The sequence below is a fragment of the Rhodnius prolixus genome, unplaced genomic scaffold, assembly GCF_049639745.1.
Source record: "Rhodnius prolixus isolate KJV_2025 unplaced genomic scaffold, Rpr scaffold_14, whole genome shotgun sequence".
Lineage (NCBI taxonomy): Eukaryota > Metazoa > Arthropoda > Insecta > Hemiptera > Reduviidae > Rhodnius > Rhodnius prolixus.
This window is the reverse complement of record NW_027411594.1, coordinates 5236018-5255691: the sequence shown is the minus strand read 5'-3', so window position 1 is coordinate 5255691 and position 19674 is coordinate 5236018. Positions and strand designations below refer to the sequence as shown.

Genomic DNA, 19674 nt, shown 5'->3' with positions numbered 1-19674 from the left:
CCTTTTTTGGGACTTCGAAAAATGTTAATTTTCTTACAGAGCCATTTAGTTCGAAATAATTGAACCGTTTACGCATGTCCGAGTTTCTAGTGAGAATGGACGAAAGAGTAGGCCTAAAATTTAGGTAGAGGACAACTGGTTGGCAAAAGATACATATTTATCAAAGGGAAACTTGGGCTTTGCTCTACAAAATCCAATTCCGACAGTGCATTTCAATATCTTGTTTCCACATTCTCCCCAACATTCCGCAGGCCTTTTAAATTTTTAAACAACCTGCATTTTCAGTTCCAATTTTGATTTGCACGGGAAGGTTATTGTGTTCATAATGTTGGAGGTAAAGATATTTTTAATCGCCTTTGTACATTAAATAATTTATTGCTTAATTATTTCACACAGTGAAATAAAGTTAAGTTTTTCTGAGTTTGATTACTTACTGTGAATTGTTATCTTCTGTGGTGTTATCGAAACATTTTCAAAAGATGAAGATAAAGAGTATGTAGTCATCGAAACTTAAGGAAAAATAAATAATTTTAACTAAATGCTTTTTTTTAAAAAATGGTTTATTTATATATTTGTTTTATCAAGAATTATTAACAATTTACTTGAATTTATTTATTTTTCTTCTTCTTCTGTTTTCTAATGTTTAAAGACAGTAGATGGTGGTTCTTCGATATTTCTAAATTGTACAGTTCAAGGAGGTTCTAATCAGTACAGACTTGCTTGGTTGAAGAATACACATCCTTTAGATGAGGATACGAGGATAAGATTTCTGGAGAATGGTAAGGTGCTGTCGATAACCGAGGTGTCAAAAGAGGATGGTGGAATGTACCAATGTTTGGCCAGAACACCCTTACAAACAGAACAAGGAACTGCGCAGATTACATTAGAATGTTAGTATTCAAAGAATATGTAAAAGTTTCTCTCAGAAACTAAATTGGGTACCAAATGAGAACACCAGTTGAAAAAGACACTTATCCTTTCCCAAAAATAGGAATAGTTCCAGAATTATTCATTAAGTGAACAATACGAGGGTCGTTTGAAAAGTTCGTGCAAAGTCAGAGAGATAGCACTACTGGCGCGTATCGAGGTTATGTTTAGTTAGTAGCATCTCTTGGAAGAACACACACCAAGTTTCAGCCAGATCGATCTATTTCTTTGTGTTTGGCATTCGTTTGAATCGAGGAAGTCGAGTGATTTTCAAAAAATGGACGAAAAAGAATTTCGTGTGTTAATTAAACACTACTTTATGAAAGGCAAAACGCCTCAGGAGACTAAAGAGAAGCTTGATAAACATTATGGTGACTCTGCACCTTCGATTAGAACAGTTTATAAGTGGTTTTTCGGAGTGGCCATATGGGCACAAGTGTCGCTGAACGTTCTGGACGCCCTGTTGAGGTTACTACTCCAGAAATCATTGATAAAATCCATGATATGGTGATGGATGACAGAAGAGTGAAGGTGCGTGAGATTGCTAGTGCTGAGGGCATCTCGAATGAACGGGTACATAATATTTTGCATCAACATTTGGACATGACAAAGCTATCCGCAAGATGGGTGCCGCGATTGCTCACGCTTGACCAAAAACGAAATCGTGTGAAGTGTTGCAAGGACGGTTTTCAGCTGTTCCAGAAGAATCCGCAGGACTTTAAGCCTCGTTTCGTCACTGTGGATGAAACATGGATACATCACTACACTCCTGAGACCAAAGAACAATCTAAACAACGGGTCACCAAGGGGGAATCTGCCCAAAAAAGGCGAAGACCGTTCCTTCAGCCGGAAAGATTATGGCGACTGTCTTTTGGGATTCGCAAGGAATAATCCTCATCGACTATCTGGAAAAGGGTAAAACTATTACAGGTGCATATTATTCATCGTTATTGGACCGTTTGAAAACCGAGCTGCAAGAAAAACGCCCACGATTGGCCCACAAAAAAGTCCTTTTCCATCACGACAACGCACCAGCTCACACCTCAGCAGTTGTGGTGGCAAAATTAATGGAAATAGGGTTCCAACTCGTTTCACATCCCCCCTATTCTCCAGACTTGGCTCCCTCAGACTACTATTTGTTCCCCAATATGAAAAAAAGGCTGGCGGGAAAAAGATTTTATTCAAACGAGGAGGTGATTGCAGAAACGAATGGCTATTTTTCCAAGTCTGAATGGTCTAAATACTATTATTCGGAAGGGATCAACAAACTAGAGCAGCGTTGTACGAAGTGTATAAGCCTAAAAGGAGACTATGTTGAAAAATAAAAAAGGTTTACCCCAAAAAATTAAGTAGTTTTTATTTTTGCAAGGACTTTTCAAACGACCCTCGTACATCATACACCAAATTTAATTTGTAATTTTTTTCGGTGCTTCCAGAAGCGAGATACAGGCACCAACTTCATTTTTTCGAAAGGGTAGTTGTGGTTTTTATTTAAGAAATAGATTCCTCTATTATTTTTAAGAAAAATTTACTCGAACGGTTTTTTTTCTGTGAGCGATATTTTAGAAGTTATGAATGAAAACATGATTCTTATAAGAAATTTCAAAATGATATCATAACGGTTTTTTGATTGAATAAGAAGAAAAGTACTATTTTATCATAAATTTGACTCCTCATTAGTATTACAGATCATGCTCGAAATGGCCTCCACCATTAGAGATGCATAGATATGCTCATTCAAGCCTATGGGGGAAAATTTAGTAAAAAAATTTTAAATAGTATTTTTCCTAGAAATAATTGCCAAAAACGATTGGCTAATCTCATTGGCAACCGGGATTTGGGTAGTAGGCGGGCTGTAGCTGATGACGTATGGTACCGTAAGCCACTCCCTCGCCAATAGAAGCACAGTTATCCAGTACATAAAATGGTGCTCTTTCACTTCCATTCAATGATCTAGATTTTACTTTATTTTACTTCAGGAAAATATTTCATTAACGTTTTTGATTCTGCATTACATTAGAAGTATGAAACCGGAAATATAATGTTGAAAACATGTTTATTTTGGATATTTTTAGGATATCAATTTTTATAGCATTATTCGATAATTTATCAAATACCTATGGGGGAAAAATTAGTAAAAAAAATTTAAATAGTATTTTTCCTAGAAATAATTACCAAAAACGATTGGCTAATCTCATTGGCGCACGGGATGTGGGCTGTAGCTGATGACGTATGTCACCGTAAGCCACTCCCTCGCCAATAGAAGCACAGTTATCCAGTACATAAAATGGTGCTCTTTCACTTCCATTCAATGATCTAGATTTTACTTAATTTTACTTCAGGAAAATATTTCATTAACGTTTTTGATTCTGCATTACATTAGAAGTATGAAACCGGAAATATAATGTTGAAAACATGTTTATTTTGGATATTTTTAGGATATCAATTTTTATAGCATTATTCGATAATTTATCAAATACCTATGAGGGAAAAATTAGTAAAAAAAATTTAAATAGTATTTTTCCTAGAAATAATTACCAAAAACGATTGGCTAATCTCATTGGCGCACGGGATGTGGGCTGTAGCTGATGACGTATGTCACCGTAAGCCACTCCCTCGCCAATAGAAGCACAGTTATCCAGTACATAAAATGGTGCTAAATCACTTCCATTCAATGATCTAGATTTTTCTTTATTTTGATTCAGGAAAATATTTCATTAACGTTTTTGATTCTGCATTACATTAGAAGTATGAAACCGGAAATATAATGTTGAAAACATGTTTATTTTGGATATTTTTAGGATATCAATTTTTATAGCATTATTCGATAATTTATCAAATACCTATGGGGGAAAAATTAGTAAAAAAAATTTAAATAGTATTTTTCAGTATGGCAGAATCGCCCTTCGTGTCGATATACATAACACCATCAGGCATGTAAGGAAATCTCTTTATGAAGAAATTTCTCGATAGGCAATTTGATGGGCGTGTTATATCGACTCGGGGGCGAATCAGTGGTTACCTCGTTCACTAAGGGGACACGTATTTTTTAGTTTTTTACTAGCTATCTTAGTTTCCGAGAAAAAGTCGTGATTCATATAGCTTGGGACACCCTGTATATGTGTATTTGATTCATTACCAAATAGTTAATCCTAGTTAATAGTAACATGTTTAATGCGCAATGAGTGTGATTTAATGATATTTTTACATAAATGGGCATGTAATTGAGTGCAATTAGCTGGAAAATTGTTCCGCAGTGATTAAACCTCTCAGGTTAATTGCCTCCAAGAAATATATTTTTTCATTTCGTTTGTAAGTCATCTTCTATTAGTTTCCGATTGAAGACAAGCTTAAATTTGCAATGAAACCAAAGATTAAAAATGCTAATGTCTGTTTTTTTTATTTTGTTACAGCGTACTCACCAGAATTACGATCCACTTTCATAGAGCAAACGGTCAGGACTGGTGTAATAGTCTCGCTAGAATGTAGGGCTACTGGGAGCCCACCTCCTAGTATATTTTGGAGTCTAGACGACATTCCACTTTCACCCCGAGGTGAATATCTAATTAGTTCGCAACAAGATCCGATCACGGGTGATGTAGTCAGTTTCTTGAATGTTTCACACACTAGAGTACAAAATGGTGGCCTTTATGCATGTACCGCCGTCAACAATCTGGGCAGTGTAGTACACAGAGCTGCGCTCAATGTTTACGGTAAGTTTTCCTCTTGTTTAAGATTTAAGTAAAATACTTTAGATAATACTTTTTTTTTTTTCTTAATGATTGTTGATATTCTTCAAAGTGTAGGTTCACCAACTCCTCGTCAGCCAACCAATCTGACGGCAGTAGACGGCGGTTCAGCTCTTCTACATTGTCCAGTTGCTGGATATCCACTGGCAAATACCGTTTGGATGTTTAAAGGTGGACAGATTCATTATAAACACAGTATACTTTCCAATGGTACGCTTTACTTGAACAGTCTGGTTAAAGGTACAGACGATGGGCCATATTCTTGTACCGCCAGTAATCACCAAGGTCATTCAGCCAGCGGACACGTGTATTTGAACATTATGAGTAAGCAACAACTTTATAATTGGTTGTAGTAAATTAATTGGCAAGTTTACTGTAACTAATGGCATAGATGGTTCCATTTAAAAAGGGCCAGAAGTTACTTAAGCTGCAAGTAACTAATGATCTCGAACTCTGCATTCTATGTGTCAAAGCACCTTAACACGATACGTCCGTTTCGTATGTTAGGATTTTAGGAAGTAAAGAACTCTGGTTCAAATCCATGTAATCGTAGGTTATATATGTATATATTATATATACATATATATATATATAATATATATATATAATATATATATTCGGTACGATACAATTAGCCAGAGGTCACACCTAAATTAATTATTAAATTAATAAATAACTAGGAAAATATACTACATAAATTCAAGACAAGAAGGCCGTGACAATAGAACACCATTATGGTTATCTAAAGCAAACAGTAACCTCCACACGTTCGTGCAACTAACACCATTTAAACTCCAATTTTATGTTGGAGCCAGCGATTGTGTTTAAACTTCATTGAAAAACGTTAACAATTACTGAGTCCAAGCATAAAAATCATTTTTGATTTGAATCAGCCCTAGTATATTTTTAAACAGCATCGAGTTTACAGATGGATATCCACGACAAAGATCATACGGTTTCGTGCTATCAGAAAATTAAAATTCTGAAATTCCTCTGAATACGTCGTGCGATTTTTTGTTTTGTTTTTCACAAATAGACGCTTTTTCACCAGTCATACAGTTCTAAAACTCTAAAGCTAAAAATTTCTATGTGAAACTGCATGGTGAACTTCAAAACAAATATACTTAAATTGTATTTAAGTTCTTGTTTTTTATGTCTCAAAAATATTTATCCCTTGAATCAATAATTTTTTTTTTAATAACCAAATTATTGTCATTTTTTTTTAACCATAAAATTAAAAATCCACAGAACCACCGGAAATTCAAGAATTTCATTTTCCATCCAATCTACAAGAAGGACACCGAGCTCATGTATCTTGTACAGTAATCTCCGGTGATCTACCGATCCAGATGACCTGGTTGAAGGATGGCCGGCCAGTCCCCAGAGAACCAGATCTCCAAGAACAACATCATCAGTTTGTTAGCAACTTGTTATTTGGGAACCTCGCCGGCAGACATTCTGGTAGATATACTTGTATTGCGAGTAATGCGGCTGCTCAAACGAATTTCACTTCAAATCTTGTTGTTAGAGGTTAGTCTTTGTTCTATTAGTAACAATTATTTGTTTTTAAATAATTCGATTCTGTTTTACTGCAGAATGTTTTACGTATATTTTTATACTTCTTTCAGTGATATCCCTTGTTAGTATTACTTGTCTCAGTTTGTACCATCAGTACAAATCGAATAAAATAACTACAGCTAGTCTTCTCCGTTGATTTAATTAAGAATAACGTGTACAAAAATTGTGATAAAAGAAGAGATAAGAACTGCAGTAACTTACTATAAGCGTGTTGAAATTTAAATAGATCAACCAACAAAAGATTAATATTCTTCAGGTTGTATGAGAAATTACCTTAAGCAAAATTCTGTTCAGAAATAACATTAACAGTAATCGTGTAAAAAGAAGTAATTTTCAGTTAACTTCTTTCTGATAAATCAATTCAGTAAAATCTACTGATTAAATTTAATCTGTAATCCATTTAAAACGTCTTTAAAAGCTTAGACTCGCTTGTAAAATAGTGAACGTTGGTGTTAGTGTGTAAATAGTGAAGAAACAGTGGTCTGTGAGTGTGTTTGTGTGTTCTCTTTGTATTGGAGTGTTTTGGGGCGTTTACTATTCGCAGTTACTTATGTTTTGAAAAGTCTGTTGTCGTTTCATCAGTGTGTTGCACAGCTGTAATCCAAACTGGTCGGCGTACGTCACTAGGTGTGTCTTCGTAAAACAGTACTGTGCTGGTGTGTTTGAATGCAATGAAAATGTATAACTATTTCAGTAGAGTACTTTGGTGTAGTTTTGATGGATGTATAGTCTCCAGGTGAGTACGCGGAGAAAGCGTACTCCTTGATACTTTAGTTTCTAGGGGATTTCATACTTGTTAATAGATAAGTCTGCTATCTTTGGTTCTAATTTCTTGTAAGACAAAGAAAACGTATGTATTTTCAATCCTAAGATAAATATGACAAGGCTGAGGGTTTTTAATTGTTTTTCCCCTCAATATTTATTTGTGCTTTTTATTTTTTATTTGATTTTGTAATAATAGATTGGAGGTTATAGTATTTACTGGAACTCCTTATGTACACATGTATATACTTAAAATGTTAATAAAGTTTATTCTATTCTAAAAAAAAAAGATAAATATGACTATATTAGTGCGCCTTCTGTAACAGTGGTAGTAACTACCTCTACATTTAATGTTTTAAAAGATTGATTACGAATTCATATTTTAATTGAACAAGTACAAATCATTTAAGGTTTTATTAAGTAACTGTTTAACACTGTTTTCTGTTTTTTACTTCTCAATATTTGCGTTAAAGTTCAAAATCTTACCTATTGGGACCACTTAAAATTTGTCCTTATCTTTATAATTTAAGACATCAATGAATATATTCGGGTATTTACATTTTAACTCGAAAACCGAATTATGTTGTAACTAATTTGTGCCTATTTCTTTCAGTCGGACCGAAATGGATGACAGAACCCCAAGACACCTCAGTACTTCATCAGCATTCCGTATATCTCCATTGTCAAGCTTCTGGCTATCCACCACCTAACATAGCTTGGTCTAAATCAAAAGGTGATTATAGTTTTGGTAAATAAATTAACTAATCTTAGCATGATGGACATAATTAAATTGGCAAATTCAACAAATTTAAAATACTCACAAGTAATCCTTACGCTTGTGTCGAATTTTCATAGAATTGCGCTAGAAATCGCTGGACTCAGCAATTTTCATGGAGCATAGTAAAAAAACTAATTTTTTGTTGGACAAATTTAAGAAAAATTGCGTATTTTGACAATCTGGGCGTTCTTTATAATACCGGCTCTTAATACATTGATGCTTAACATATACAAATTAAGATCCTTAAAATCTCCTGGTTTTTTGAAAGAATCTGTAGAATAGGTTATCCCCCAAAAGTAGGATTGAAAATAGATCAATGGTTTTATTTTATAGACTGAGTTTTTTAAAAATGGCTAAGCCTTTTAAAAAATATGCTGTCTTTTTTCTTTTTTTTTAAAAAAACAATAAACTAACAGATTTTTTTCTATGGTGATGGATGGCTATTGCTGGTGGCCACGAATGTAACGTTGCGACCATACAGAAGGCCGTGGCTCTCACGCCACTTCTGTGGAGATGGACGGCTACACGGAACTGGCCGAAAATGGAACATTAATTATTACCCGGGTGATGCACACCCACAAGGGATACTACACCTGCGACGTTAACAATGGAGTAGGCACCAACTTGAGCAAGACTGTTTTACTCACTGTTAATGGTAAGTAATCTTTTTTATTTATTACCTGCAATTTTAACTTGTTTATATTTTTTAATGCAATATTTATTATTAATATGTTTAAATTATCAATATTTTAATAGAAATAAACTCATTTTTTTTTCCATTATAAGGCGGTCACTGTCTGAAGACATGTTGTATATACTTATTCTCGCTGAAGTTTTTCATTGCGTTCAGCAGTATATAATCAGCTGTAGCGGCAACTTGTGCCCAAATAAATGAAAAGTTCTACCATTTTCAGTGTTTGAATTGGAACGGTACAAAGAGGTACCGCTTCTTTAGTGCTTTTATTGAAAATGATGTTCCCTGTTTTGTCAGTGTCTTAACGATACAAAGCGTCACCACACTATTATTCTTTTGGTTTTTATTGATTCTTCTAAAGATTAGTATTATTGATTTTATTTTTATTGGTATTATTTATTTTTATACAAGATAGGTCACATGTAATGAGGTCACATCACGTAAGCTGACCGGGGCATTTTTCTAATCTAAAATTCTTGAACTTAAGTTTTCCAGTCTTGTAAATAAAATTTCTCATAATTCAATCCAGTACCAGCTCATTTTTCACAACATCAGCTGCGAGAAAGCGGCACAGCTGGTGGGGCAGCCAGATTGTCCTGCAGCGCGGAAGGAGATCCTCCATTGGATATCGTCTGGACGAGCGGACCTAGTGGTTTGCCAAGACCCTTGCCATCACCAGCGATTTCCTACACAACAAGTGGCATTGTATCCGATCTAATTCTGGAACAACTTACACCTGCTCACCAAGGCGAGTACGTTTGTCAGGCTACGAATCGTTTCGGATCGGACATTATGGCTATATTTCTTACCGTTCAAGGTATTGTAGATTTATTTATTTTAAATTAGAATGTTGGACTTGATAATCCATCTAGTAATTTATTGAATCAGAAGTACCAGCACCTCCAATAGGCATTGAGGTCGTAGAAAAAGGAAGTCGATGGGTGAACGTGGGTTGGACCACAGTCTCCAACAGTCATCACCTACCCACACATTACCTGGTGCAGTTCAGAGAGGCAAGCCGGCCTCTGGGTATGAATTCTGTTAGTGTAAGTCTTACTGAATGATTCGTTTGAGCTTAAAAATTCGCAGTGGAAGATCTTGAGCTTTATTCTCTCTCTTACATTTTCTACAGTTAACCGGCTCCGCGATACCGTCCCAATGGAACAATATGACTGTGAGTGGAATCGCCCGGGCAGCTCGACTCGGCACTCTATTGCCAAATACTGAGTACCAACTGAGAGTGCTGGCCATTAACAAAGTCGGCCTGGGGCCGCCAAGTCAGATTATTCATTTCCATACTCTGCAGGAAGGTGAGTACTAGTTTTGCCGTTTATTGTTTTCAATATCGAATAAGACTATATCATCGAACCAAGTTTGTCTTATATTGCAGCACCAAATGTTGCTCCCGAAGATATTACCGTTGAAGCAACAGCTCCTCGAAGCCTTATCATCAAGTGGAAGGTAAATTAAAAGAAAAGGATGAACCAACAGTTCTGACTTAAAACTTAACCTAAAGAATTTGGTACAATTTATCTGCACAGACTTATCTAGCTGTTTATATCCATAATGGTGGTGAATAGCAGTGTTCGCTGTACTTCTGTTCTCTAAGCTCTTCGACATATATTCTCTTATTAATTATAAATTTAAACTTAACCAAAAAACATGATAATACAGAAAGTTTTGTTCTTTTATAGTTACTTCAATGTTTTGCTTGTGAGGAATGATGAAAAGAGATTTTTAGTCGATTGAAACACTTGTCATCTCGCAGTAAGCTTTTTATAATTAACATATTCAGTTAAATATTGTTCCAGCCTCTGGTTCATTCAGCGGGAATAGGCGAAGAAACAGATGTTACCGGATATCAAGTACTGTACAGGGAACTTGATGGTTCCAGAGTTGTCAAAACTGTACGAGGTCGAAACCGACATTACGCTGTAATATCTGGCTTAAGACAGTTTACAAAATATGAAATAGTAGTGCGGGCCTGCAATCATATTGGCCATGGGCCTCAATCAGCACCAAAATATCACACAACCTTGGAAGGAGGTAATTAGTTTAGTTGTCTATAAAAACCAGACAAATTATAGCAGAAAACCTTTTTTTATATTATAATCTTGGAGTTTTGGACAGTTCCAGACGCCGCTCCAAGAGATGTTCGCTGTTTGGGTGAAACACCTCAGAGTTTGACCATTAAATGGGACACACCGCCTCCGAAATCTCACAACGGAATCATCCTTGGTTATAAGATAATGTACAACAGAATAAGACCTATTAATCAACCCACCACAGGTAACGCATCTTACTTTTGAAATATTAGTTTTACGAAATTTTGTACTAATTGTAAAATCCTTTTTACACGACAAACTTTCTTTATACAAGACAGAACTTAACAGCACTTACCATGCAGTTATACAATCTACGAAATGATAGAATTGTTTTGTTTGAAATTAAAAGAAGAATTTAGTATAAGACTGAATAGCCTCGCCATCAATATAAATGTCAGTGAAAGTTAGTTGCCTCAAGAACTTTTTGTTACGAGAGACCATTAACAAATAGTTATTGAGTGCGGAGAACTGGCTCAAAATGGAAATTTGTTCAGACAACCACATTACTAACGATTTGTCAAGGTAGTGCATCAATCGTTTTACTTCAATTCCTAAGAATTTCTTATTGGAATTATAGCTCAGACCGGTGTAATCGAATTCGGTTAGGCCCTCTTAAGTGAATTTTGAATGTATTATTTTTTATAAAAAACTTATTTTGTACAAATCTGTTATTTTGGACCGACCAGAATAGTACGGAAGTGTTTACATTCTCAAGAAGAGATTAGGTGACATGTTTGCTTCTCCCAGCAATGATAATATTGTATAAAACACTTCGGTTTCTTAAGGTAATCCTGTTAAAATACTTACCTGACGACTAAATATTGAACTAAACTTAAACTAGAGTTAAACTGGCTGAAATTTATAACAAAAAACCACGCTAATTACATAATCCTTCACATTACTGATGTACTAGACTCGAACAAATACCTGACAAAAGTATTTCAGGTATTTTAAAGTAAATCCTTTCAGACGCAATAAATTTTAGTCATTCAGTAATATATACTAAACTAATTAATTTACTAGGTAATTTTTTCTTATGCTTTATGTTAATTATTGTCCGCATTACAGTGTAATTCAGAAGAACCTACAATTCAAAACTGAAACCTCAACTTCATTAACATTTTTGAAGAAATGAAGTTCATTTCATCATTTATCGTATTATGCAAAGTTCTTAATGAACTGGCATTCAATTTCACTTTACAATTAAATTAAGTAATTCGGTTTTATTTATTTGTTTTTAAACTAGTTGGGAGAGATGAAACTGAGAAAAAGAAGAGTACAAATCTAGAAATCCATCTGCATTCTTTGATTCCTTACACGAACTACAGTATCAGTGTGCTGGCCTTCACATCGGCTGGAGAGGGCATTCAGTCCAAATATATCTACTGTCACACACAAGAGGATGGTAAGTTTAGTGTAATTAAGTAATTAACTGAGGACTCAATCTTAACTTGAGTCTAAGATGTTAGAGATCGTTTCCCATTAACCTGTCAGTCTGTGTATGGGACGGAATAGAAATTGTTTGTTCCACTGTGATATACTCTGTAGAACTGAGTCGTGTTACAGCAATGGATTTAAAAGATCTTTTAAAACATGACTCCTGCTATTCAAAATTTAGATCTCATCTTGTTAGCATGTGGAAAGGTCAAAACTCATCGTTTCTATACCATCTGTTAGTCCAGTGTCTATTGTTATTTAAGAATTTACTAAATTCCTTCATAAAGGAATAAAATTAATTAATTATGTTTAAAATATACTATATAGTAACTGTAATTTTTGTGGTTATATAATTAACCAGTTCCTGGGCCTCCGGCTGACATAAAGGCTCTGGTGGTGACGTCAGACAGCATTCTAGTATCCTGGGTGCCACCCCATGATCCGAATGGTGTCATCATCAAATACTATATCTACATCTTCAGTGGCAACAGTGTCAGTCATCTTACATATGTATTCACCTTATTTTCATTTTGATTATTTAATTGGGAGTATCACAAAAAAAGTATATATATGATAATAATAAAGCTGTTTATTTCCAGAAAAAGAAAATAAATACAAAATAAATTTCATTCTTTGTACATGATAAATAAAAGACATTCACTGGGTCCAATAGACCATCCTTGAGATTGTTGCCTACAATAATATATTTAAACATCACAAAAAAAATGGCTTTAAACTTTAATTATAATTAATACTAAATACGTTACGATATGTATACGACACCCTGAATCCAGGGCGTTCTGATTGGCTAACAAAAATTCGTTTAAAAATTAATATGGTTCTTAATTAGTTTATAAAAATGAAATTATGTAAATTCGCCAGGAAGTGAAAGAGACACTCTTCGGCGGGAGAACGTGCATGTTTGAATGCAGGAAGCTGAAAGAGATGCAACGTTATGAATTCTGGGTGACTGCTTCCACTTCCGTCGGTGAAGGCAGAAAGAGCAAAATAGTTTCACAGATTCCATTATCTAAAGGTAACTATTAAAATGTTTTTCTCTTCTTATTTTAAGAATTTCAAATTCCTCTTATTGCTCTTAATATTCTCTTTGATTAAAGAGATCTAAGAGATTAAAAAAAATTAATTCAAAAAATGAAATTTAAAGTTTCCGGTTTCAATTAAGTGAAAATTATTTTCATCTTTTTTGGAAAATGCGAGCATCAAGTTTGCAAATGTTTTTTTTTTTTGCAAATTTATTGCCGATCCTGGGGTCTGAAATTTCCTTCGCTGTTCTCAGGAGTTTTGAGTCCATCTTTGGCGTCTATAATATATCCTTACATAGATAACATTGTTATTTGTGCAGCTCCAGCAAGGATAGCATCGTTTTCCAGTCGAACCATAGCTGGCTATGGTTCAAGCCTAACTCTGGAATGTCATTCAGTCGGTCTTCCAGCACCTGTACACTCTTGGAAGCATGGAGCTGCGCCAGTTGTCCCAGATACAGATCACAGGTTAATAATTTTCGTTATTTTAAATTTTCGAATTAATAATTAGGTTTTCCCAAAATTTCTTGACACAAATCAGGAAAATAGACTGATGGCAATCAAAAAGTAATTATTCCTTTTTAAATGTTTAATCAAAATAATTATTTCTTTCATTAACTTATGTAAGGAAAGTATTACGTCTCAAATTCTCTGTTTTTGAGTTTTTACGAGAAAAACGTCTGAACAAAATAACACAGACCAAAAAATCGTTGGAATGTGAATTGTGGTTGATCCCACCACGGCACCCAAATGAAATTTAGCGAGCAAAATTGCACTGCTATTTTACTGAATGCAATTTTCACATTTTAGTGTAAAAATAGTTTCTGCTACTTTTTTTAACATTGTATACTCGTTCTCTAATTGGCCTACAAACTTTTATTTGCCACATGTTTCTAGGAAAACTTCTTAAGTGTACTTCCGTGAGAGGAAGTCATTAGAGTTGTTCTTTAAACTTTCATTTCTGTAATTTTTTTTAATTGTAAACATTTTAGATTATCAGGCGTTACCAGCCTTATACTTAGTCCGCTGACACGTGACCTTGCTGGCAATTACACGTGTACAGCTGAAAATGTCTTTGGAAGTGATCATATAATCTATGAAGTGGTTGTAGTTACTTCTCCAAAAGCACCAGATATTGTGATTTTGGATACGACAGGTGATATGATTGATTTGCAATGGAAAATCGATCCTGATGATGTTGTTTACATTACTGGTGAGTTTATAGATTGAATTATTTATTATTTATTTGTCAAACTCTCCAAGATTCAGAATATTGCCTATATTTTAATGATTTGTTTTTGCTGTATTATCTGTGTATTAGTATTTCGTATTTTAAAAAACAAATTTAAATAATATTCTCTGTGTATTTGTCTATCTGTAGCTGTTAGTGCAGTTATCGCCACTAAATTAGTTAAGAAGGGTTATTATGCTAAATTCGCAGTGAATAAATATTCACTATTGATATAAATATTGGTCTTTTAGTTTGAGCTGTGTGAGAAAGAAAGAGATAGTAATTATCTACAGTAGTTCAAAAATGAAAAGTTAAAGCAAAAAGAAATTCTATATTTCGACTAGGGTTCATTAGAGGATGCCGGAAAAAAATATTTTCTCTGAAAACTGCTCCCACTATTTGCTTTTAATTTGGAGTTACTAATTGGGTATATGTTCGAGTCAATAACTTTATTTGAAACATTCACCCGGAATATTGTAACTATCCTTGTGAAAAGGAGGATGATAGATTCCTTGTGAAATTCCTTTTTTTTTTCCTCTGTAATTATGGTCCCATCTTTTGTGTACTGTTAATGTGTTGCAAAAATCGAGTTTAGAAAACATTTTCCAATCAGAAGTACCATTATTCTTATTATTCTTTGATTCTTATTATTATTATTTTCACATTTTGTAGATTCTCTTGAAAATGGTTCTAGGCTTTCCTTTAAACTTTAAACTTCGCGTATACATTACAAACACAAAGATTATTAAGTTTATTTGAACCATTTTCCTAGAAAAATACTTTTTAAGGCAGTTCTTTGGTAGGAATTAAGGAAGGCTTGCCTGCAAGGATAAACTTCAGTGTTATATATGCTTAAAGTTTGTTTTTAAATACGCGACCTAGATGTTCTGAATTAGATTCAGATGTGAGCTAGAATTTTCAGTAGATTCAGGAAGTCGTGAGAGTGTTCCAACCAGATTTCTGTGTTGTATTTTAAATAGATTTATTCTTAAAAGTGTTGACGCTACTCTCAGACTTTTTTGTTTTGTTTTAATATATTTATGGATTCTTATTTCCTTACTTGTTCAGCTTCATCATTAATATTAAAACATTTATGCAGGATTTGTGTTGAACTACAAAGCGGGTGAACGCGGCGAATGGCAACATGAATATTTAGAATATGGTAAAAGAAGGCACAAAATGAGAAGATTGAAATGCGGAACTGAATACCATGTAGCCGTACAAGGAGTAAACATGGTTGGCCGAGGTGAAAGTAGTCGAATTCTGAAAGCTGCAACTAAAGGTGGTCGTAAGTAATTATTATCCATTCCAGGATTGGTCTAATTCCAGGTTTGGTATTTATTTTAAAGGAATAATTCATAAATTTCTAAAGAAATAATATTGTTTCACCAGCACCTGGAAGTCTAGACGCAAGAGATCTATTATCTGTCAACTCAACAGCAGTCACACTGTATCTGGACCAATGGCCAACTGATCTGTGCCCAGTACTGCATTTCATGATCTCTTACAGAAGTGAACCTGCCAGCGTTTGGACGAATATAGGTGAAAGGCTGCGTGCACCAACCAGTGAGGAAGGATTAACCGTAGCCGGTCTGTTACCAGCTTCCAGATATCGTCTAAGAGTGACAGCAGTCTCGGAAGCTGGATCCGTGTCCAGGGAATATCTCTTTGCTACAACCACTCTTAATGGAGGCAAGTATATTGGTTAGATGTATTTGATTTAATTTTGTTTTCACTAAATTTGTTTAAAAAAAAAAAACCTTGTTCTTGATAACCTCTCAGCGTTTATCTGTTTCTGTTTCAGATATAGTACCACTGGATTCCGTTCAAGAGCTGCCGAACACGATTCTCAGACATTTGAATCTGATAGTGCCAATAACTTCTGGCATATTGTGCACTCTGGCATTCACCATTTGTATTTCTTTAATGATAAGAAGAAGGTAGCAAGTAATATCAAGTTATGGAATCTATATCTTTGATTTGTTTTTAATTCTTTTTTTATGTAGATTTTGAAGGTCTTTTAAAGCACCATTTCTAATTATAAATTGTAGGATCTTCATAACATTAGAGAGATAACCGACGTTAGAATCTATTACTTTTGTCAACATTTTAGGACTTTTGGTTTTTTTTAATATTTCTGCAGATATCTGTCAGGAATGAGCGGACGAGGTAAAATGTTGATGGAGTTGGAAAATCAACGAAATAACATACAACAAGGACAGCACGCGTATTCTCCATCGCCCACCTTACGCAAAGGTGGTTCTTCACTCACTGCTAACAAGGGAAGTGACACTTCTGGTTAGTTTAAAATCTTATCTCTTCACTAATTTTTCACTATAAGGTTTTGTTTAAAACCGGTCTACTGAAAGTACTACTTAACCAAATTGTTTTTTCGTTTTTTTCAGATTTTTTTTTTTTTTCGTAATACGGTTCCAAAGGTTTTCTTAACTTATACTAATTCTATAATTTGTAGATCTATTCCATTTATTCGTAAAATTTTTCCAGGAAAATAGGAGAGGGGAGACAGTTAGGCTTCCATAGGCACATGCCATGTCTTGAAGTTTGTTTAAAAATAAGCAGAATCAAATGTGAAACGTAATTTCTCATCTTTATGTTTTCTAAAAACCACTTTTTTGAACTCAATAGGCCTCGATGAATATTTCCAGTGAAAACCCAATTAAATCATTAATTTGCTTTTCTTTTTAATGTAAGGTAATAAAAATATACGTTTTTATAAAATTACAGGTGGAGACTATGAAATATGTCCATATGCAACGTTTAGTCTTCCGTCAAAACAGGGCAATGGACAGCAAGTGAAATTTCCTACATTCGGCCAACCAAGAGATTGTTATCAACCGTCCAATAAGGCTGACTATCAAAGTAGCAGAGTTCGTACGGCTGGTGGAAAATCTTCTAAAAGTCCACCCGATGGACTTAGTTTAGGTAGGGTTCGGGTATTTAAGTAGTAACTTTAATGTTTAAACAGTTTTGACGTAGAATAAATTGGAAAATGTAAAGGTTGAGCTTAGCGTCCCCAATTTTCACTAGTTTTTTAGTCGCCGTCTTCAGTCGGCTGAAAAAAAAAAGAAAAGATAAATGAATCGGAAATTATTAGTTTCACTAGTTTTTTAGTCGCCGTCTTCAGTCGGCTGAAAAAAAAAAAAGAAAAGATAAATGAATCGCAAATTATTAGTTTCACTAGTTTTTTAGTCGCCGTCTTCAGTCGGCTGAAAAAAAAAAGAAAAGATAAATGAATCGCAAATTATTAGTTTCAATGATTCTGGAATATGTAGTTAGCTTTGCAGTCTGCAATTAATAGAAAGACTTCTAGTCTTTAGATGTGAGTGAGAGAGAGAGAGAGATTGTTGTTTTAAAATGCAACTTCTGACGCAATTTAAAAGAAGTGTTTGTGATGAAATAGATTTCTCAAAATTTTTTAGTTTTTTCAACAACTCGAATTGTTTTCTATGGTCGGCAGGTCCCTGTTTTTGACATTCACCACTTAATACCTACTTTACTTTCTTTCAGTTGCTCGATCGGTAGAGTTCCAATCAATCTAGAGGACTTGGAAGTTTCTTGCAGATTGCCTTGTAGCCTAATAGCATGAAAACCGATTTGTAAATACATATTTTTTTTTTCAAGAATTTACTTCCTTTAGCTTATCATTTACTTTCTTACTACAATAATTCCCTGCTCGAACAAAATAAGTTCGCAATTCTAGTTGAAAGATTGATTCTTCACTTAAACATGCACGAGACGTTCTTTGGGTCTTTTCATCCATAAGGTGAAGTAGTCCAGTAGAAAAGATTAGAGGCATGTTTAGCAATTATTAAATTGCTAAGTATGTGGTGGAGCTAGAGTCTAACAGTATACAGTAAGACAAGACACATATATGTTTTAATAGTAATAAATGAGGACATATAAAAAAAGTAACAAAACAGATATTTTACTAAAAACCACTGAACTCTTTCCGTCGTTTATATGTATATAAAGCACAAAGAGAGGGTCCTTCAGATTAGGGGCTCTTATCATATTCGTCCAGGGCATCGTTCCCCATAAAAAGCAAGGCTCTTTTCTACGTGAGCTATCCAGCTCTTGATTAAAAAATTAGGTTGAATGAATTCAGAACTTCTACCAGGGTATCCTCTGACATAAACTGAAGAAAGGTATCCTACTTTCCCTTAAATCAGTAATGTTTTTCAAGTAAGTTGTACGCTTTTGTGGAATTAGTAAAAATCATTTTTTTACTATCTTGTACGAGCGGTTTCCCATTTGAAACACAATTGCCAATGATCCTATCTTAATAATCGTTTAGAACATTGTACATTAATTTAAATTATTAACTAATTCAAATATACATCCACAAAATAAAAATTAATTAACAAGGCTGTGGCAAGAAGGGCTGTAGCAATATCCTGATGTATAACAGAGTATAACCTCCCTTACTTTTATTTGGTGAAACACGTCTTGCCACAACTCTTTGCGTGTTTTCTTCATTTTATAAGAATGAACCGCTTACAAGTACATAGCGTTAAAATTATTCTTAAGCCTCTTATTACAGATTACTGTATCAGTCATTTTTCCGTTTCAAATATTAATTTATTTTTGAGCAGCTAAGTTAATTAAAAAAGTTATCAATTGAAGAAAGTGAATTAATTCAGGCATTATTAGAGCGTATTTTTTACTTCGGTGCAATTACTTCAACTTGAGAAACTGTGTAAGTTGCTTTGTCAACTCGTGCTGTTCAGTACATGGAGGTTTTAAAATGATTAGATTTATCTTTAAAGCAGGAATTCTCGCTTCCGTAAATAATCTTCATAATACCGAACAGGAATTGAATAAAAAGATGAATAGTAGTGATTAATAACGTTGGATTATACTTGAATAATAATCTGGTGAGTGTCATTTATTCATTACTCATTAAAGTGAAGCAACCAAAAACCATTAGATTTTTGTTACGAGCCGGTACCAGATTACCAGAGTGCCTACATCTGTGACGAAACGTTTGGCAAATATTTAAAGACGAGTTTTTGGATACCTACATCCTACAAACCAACAAAAAGTTCCAACTGCAGGTTTTGTTTGTTAGTCGCCGTACTGTGTCCTCTTGCAGGGAGATTTATCTAATTGTATCCACTCACTAAGCTCTTTTTTGTGTGTTTTGTAAATCTTGGGCAGTCTAGATTTTTTCAACCTCGTTCATTCGATCTATTTTACTCTACATTTTATGGGTACTCAATTGAATCCAACTCAGCTATTCACACGTGAATACTCGTTCTATTTAACTACCAGCGTGTTCTCTAGTTTCATTAAGAATTGGTATATACTAGAGTTCTTGGGCCTCTAGATTTGGGAGTTCGATAGAAAGAG

The 19674-nt window shown here is 34.3% G+C and overlaps 1 protein-coding gene across 10 annotated transcripts in view; it reads left to right on the top strand.

Annotated features, from left to right (window-relative positions):
• Positions 1-19674, top strand: part of LOC141451733 (cell adhesion molecule Dscam2-like) — a 414509-nt gene that overhangs the window by 387210 nt on the left and 7625 nt on the right. For 7 of the 10 annotated variants that reach the window (XM_074123321.1, XM_074123319.1, XM_074123323.1 and 4 more), the window contains 22 exons: positions 650-890; positions 4341-4640; positions 4734-5000; positions 5925-6206; positions 7630-7749; positions 8276-8449; positions 9018-9305; positions 9377-9534; positions 9621-9798; positions 9879-9949; positions 10300-10534; positions 10619-10777; positions 11840-11998; positions 12392-12522; positions 12913-13066; positions 13394-13541; positions 14066-14286; positions 15404-15592; positions 15697-15996; positions 16109-16244; positions 16448-16602; positions 17050-17247. In XM_074123321.1, coding sequence (XP_073979422.1) covers positions 650-890; positions 4341-4640; positions 4734-5000; positions 5925-6206; positions 7630-7749; positions 8276-8449; positions 9018-9305; positions 9377-9534; positions 9621-9798; positions 9879-9949; positions 10300-10534; positions 10619-10777; positions 11840-11998; positions 12392-12522; positions 12913-13066; positions 13394-13541; positions 14066-14286; positions 15404-15592; positions 15697-15996; positions 16109-16244; positions 16448-16602; positions 17050-17247 — 4264 coding nt within the window. Of the gene's footprint in view, positions 1-649; positions 891-4340; positions 4641-4733; positions 5001-5924; positions 6207-7629; positions 7750-8275; positions 8450-9017; positions 9306-9376; positions 9535-9620; positions 9799-9878; positions 9950-10299; positions 10535-10618; positions 10778-11839; positions 11999-12391; positions 12523-12912; positions 13067-13393; positions 13542-14065; positions 14287-15403; positions 15593-15696; positions 15997-16108; positions 16252-16447; positions 16603-17049; positions 17248-17832; positions 19200-19674 lie in introns of those variants that run through there. The other 3 variants (XM_074123324.1, XM_074123322.1, XM_074123327.1) reach the window with 3 other exon arrangements.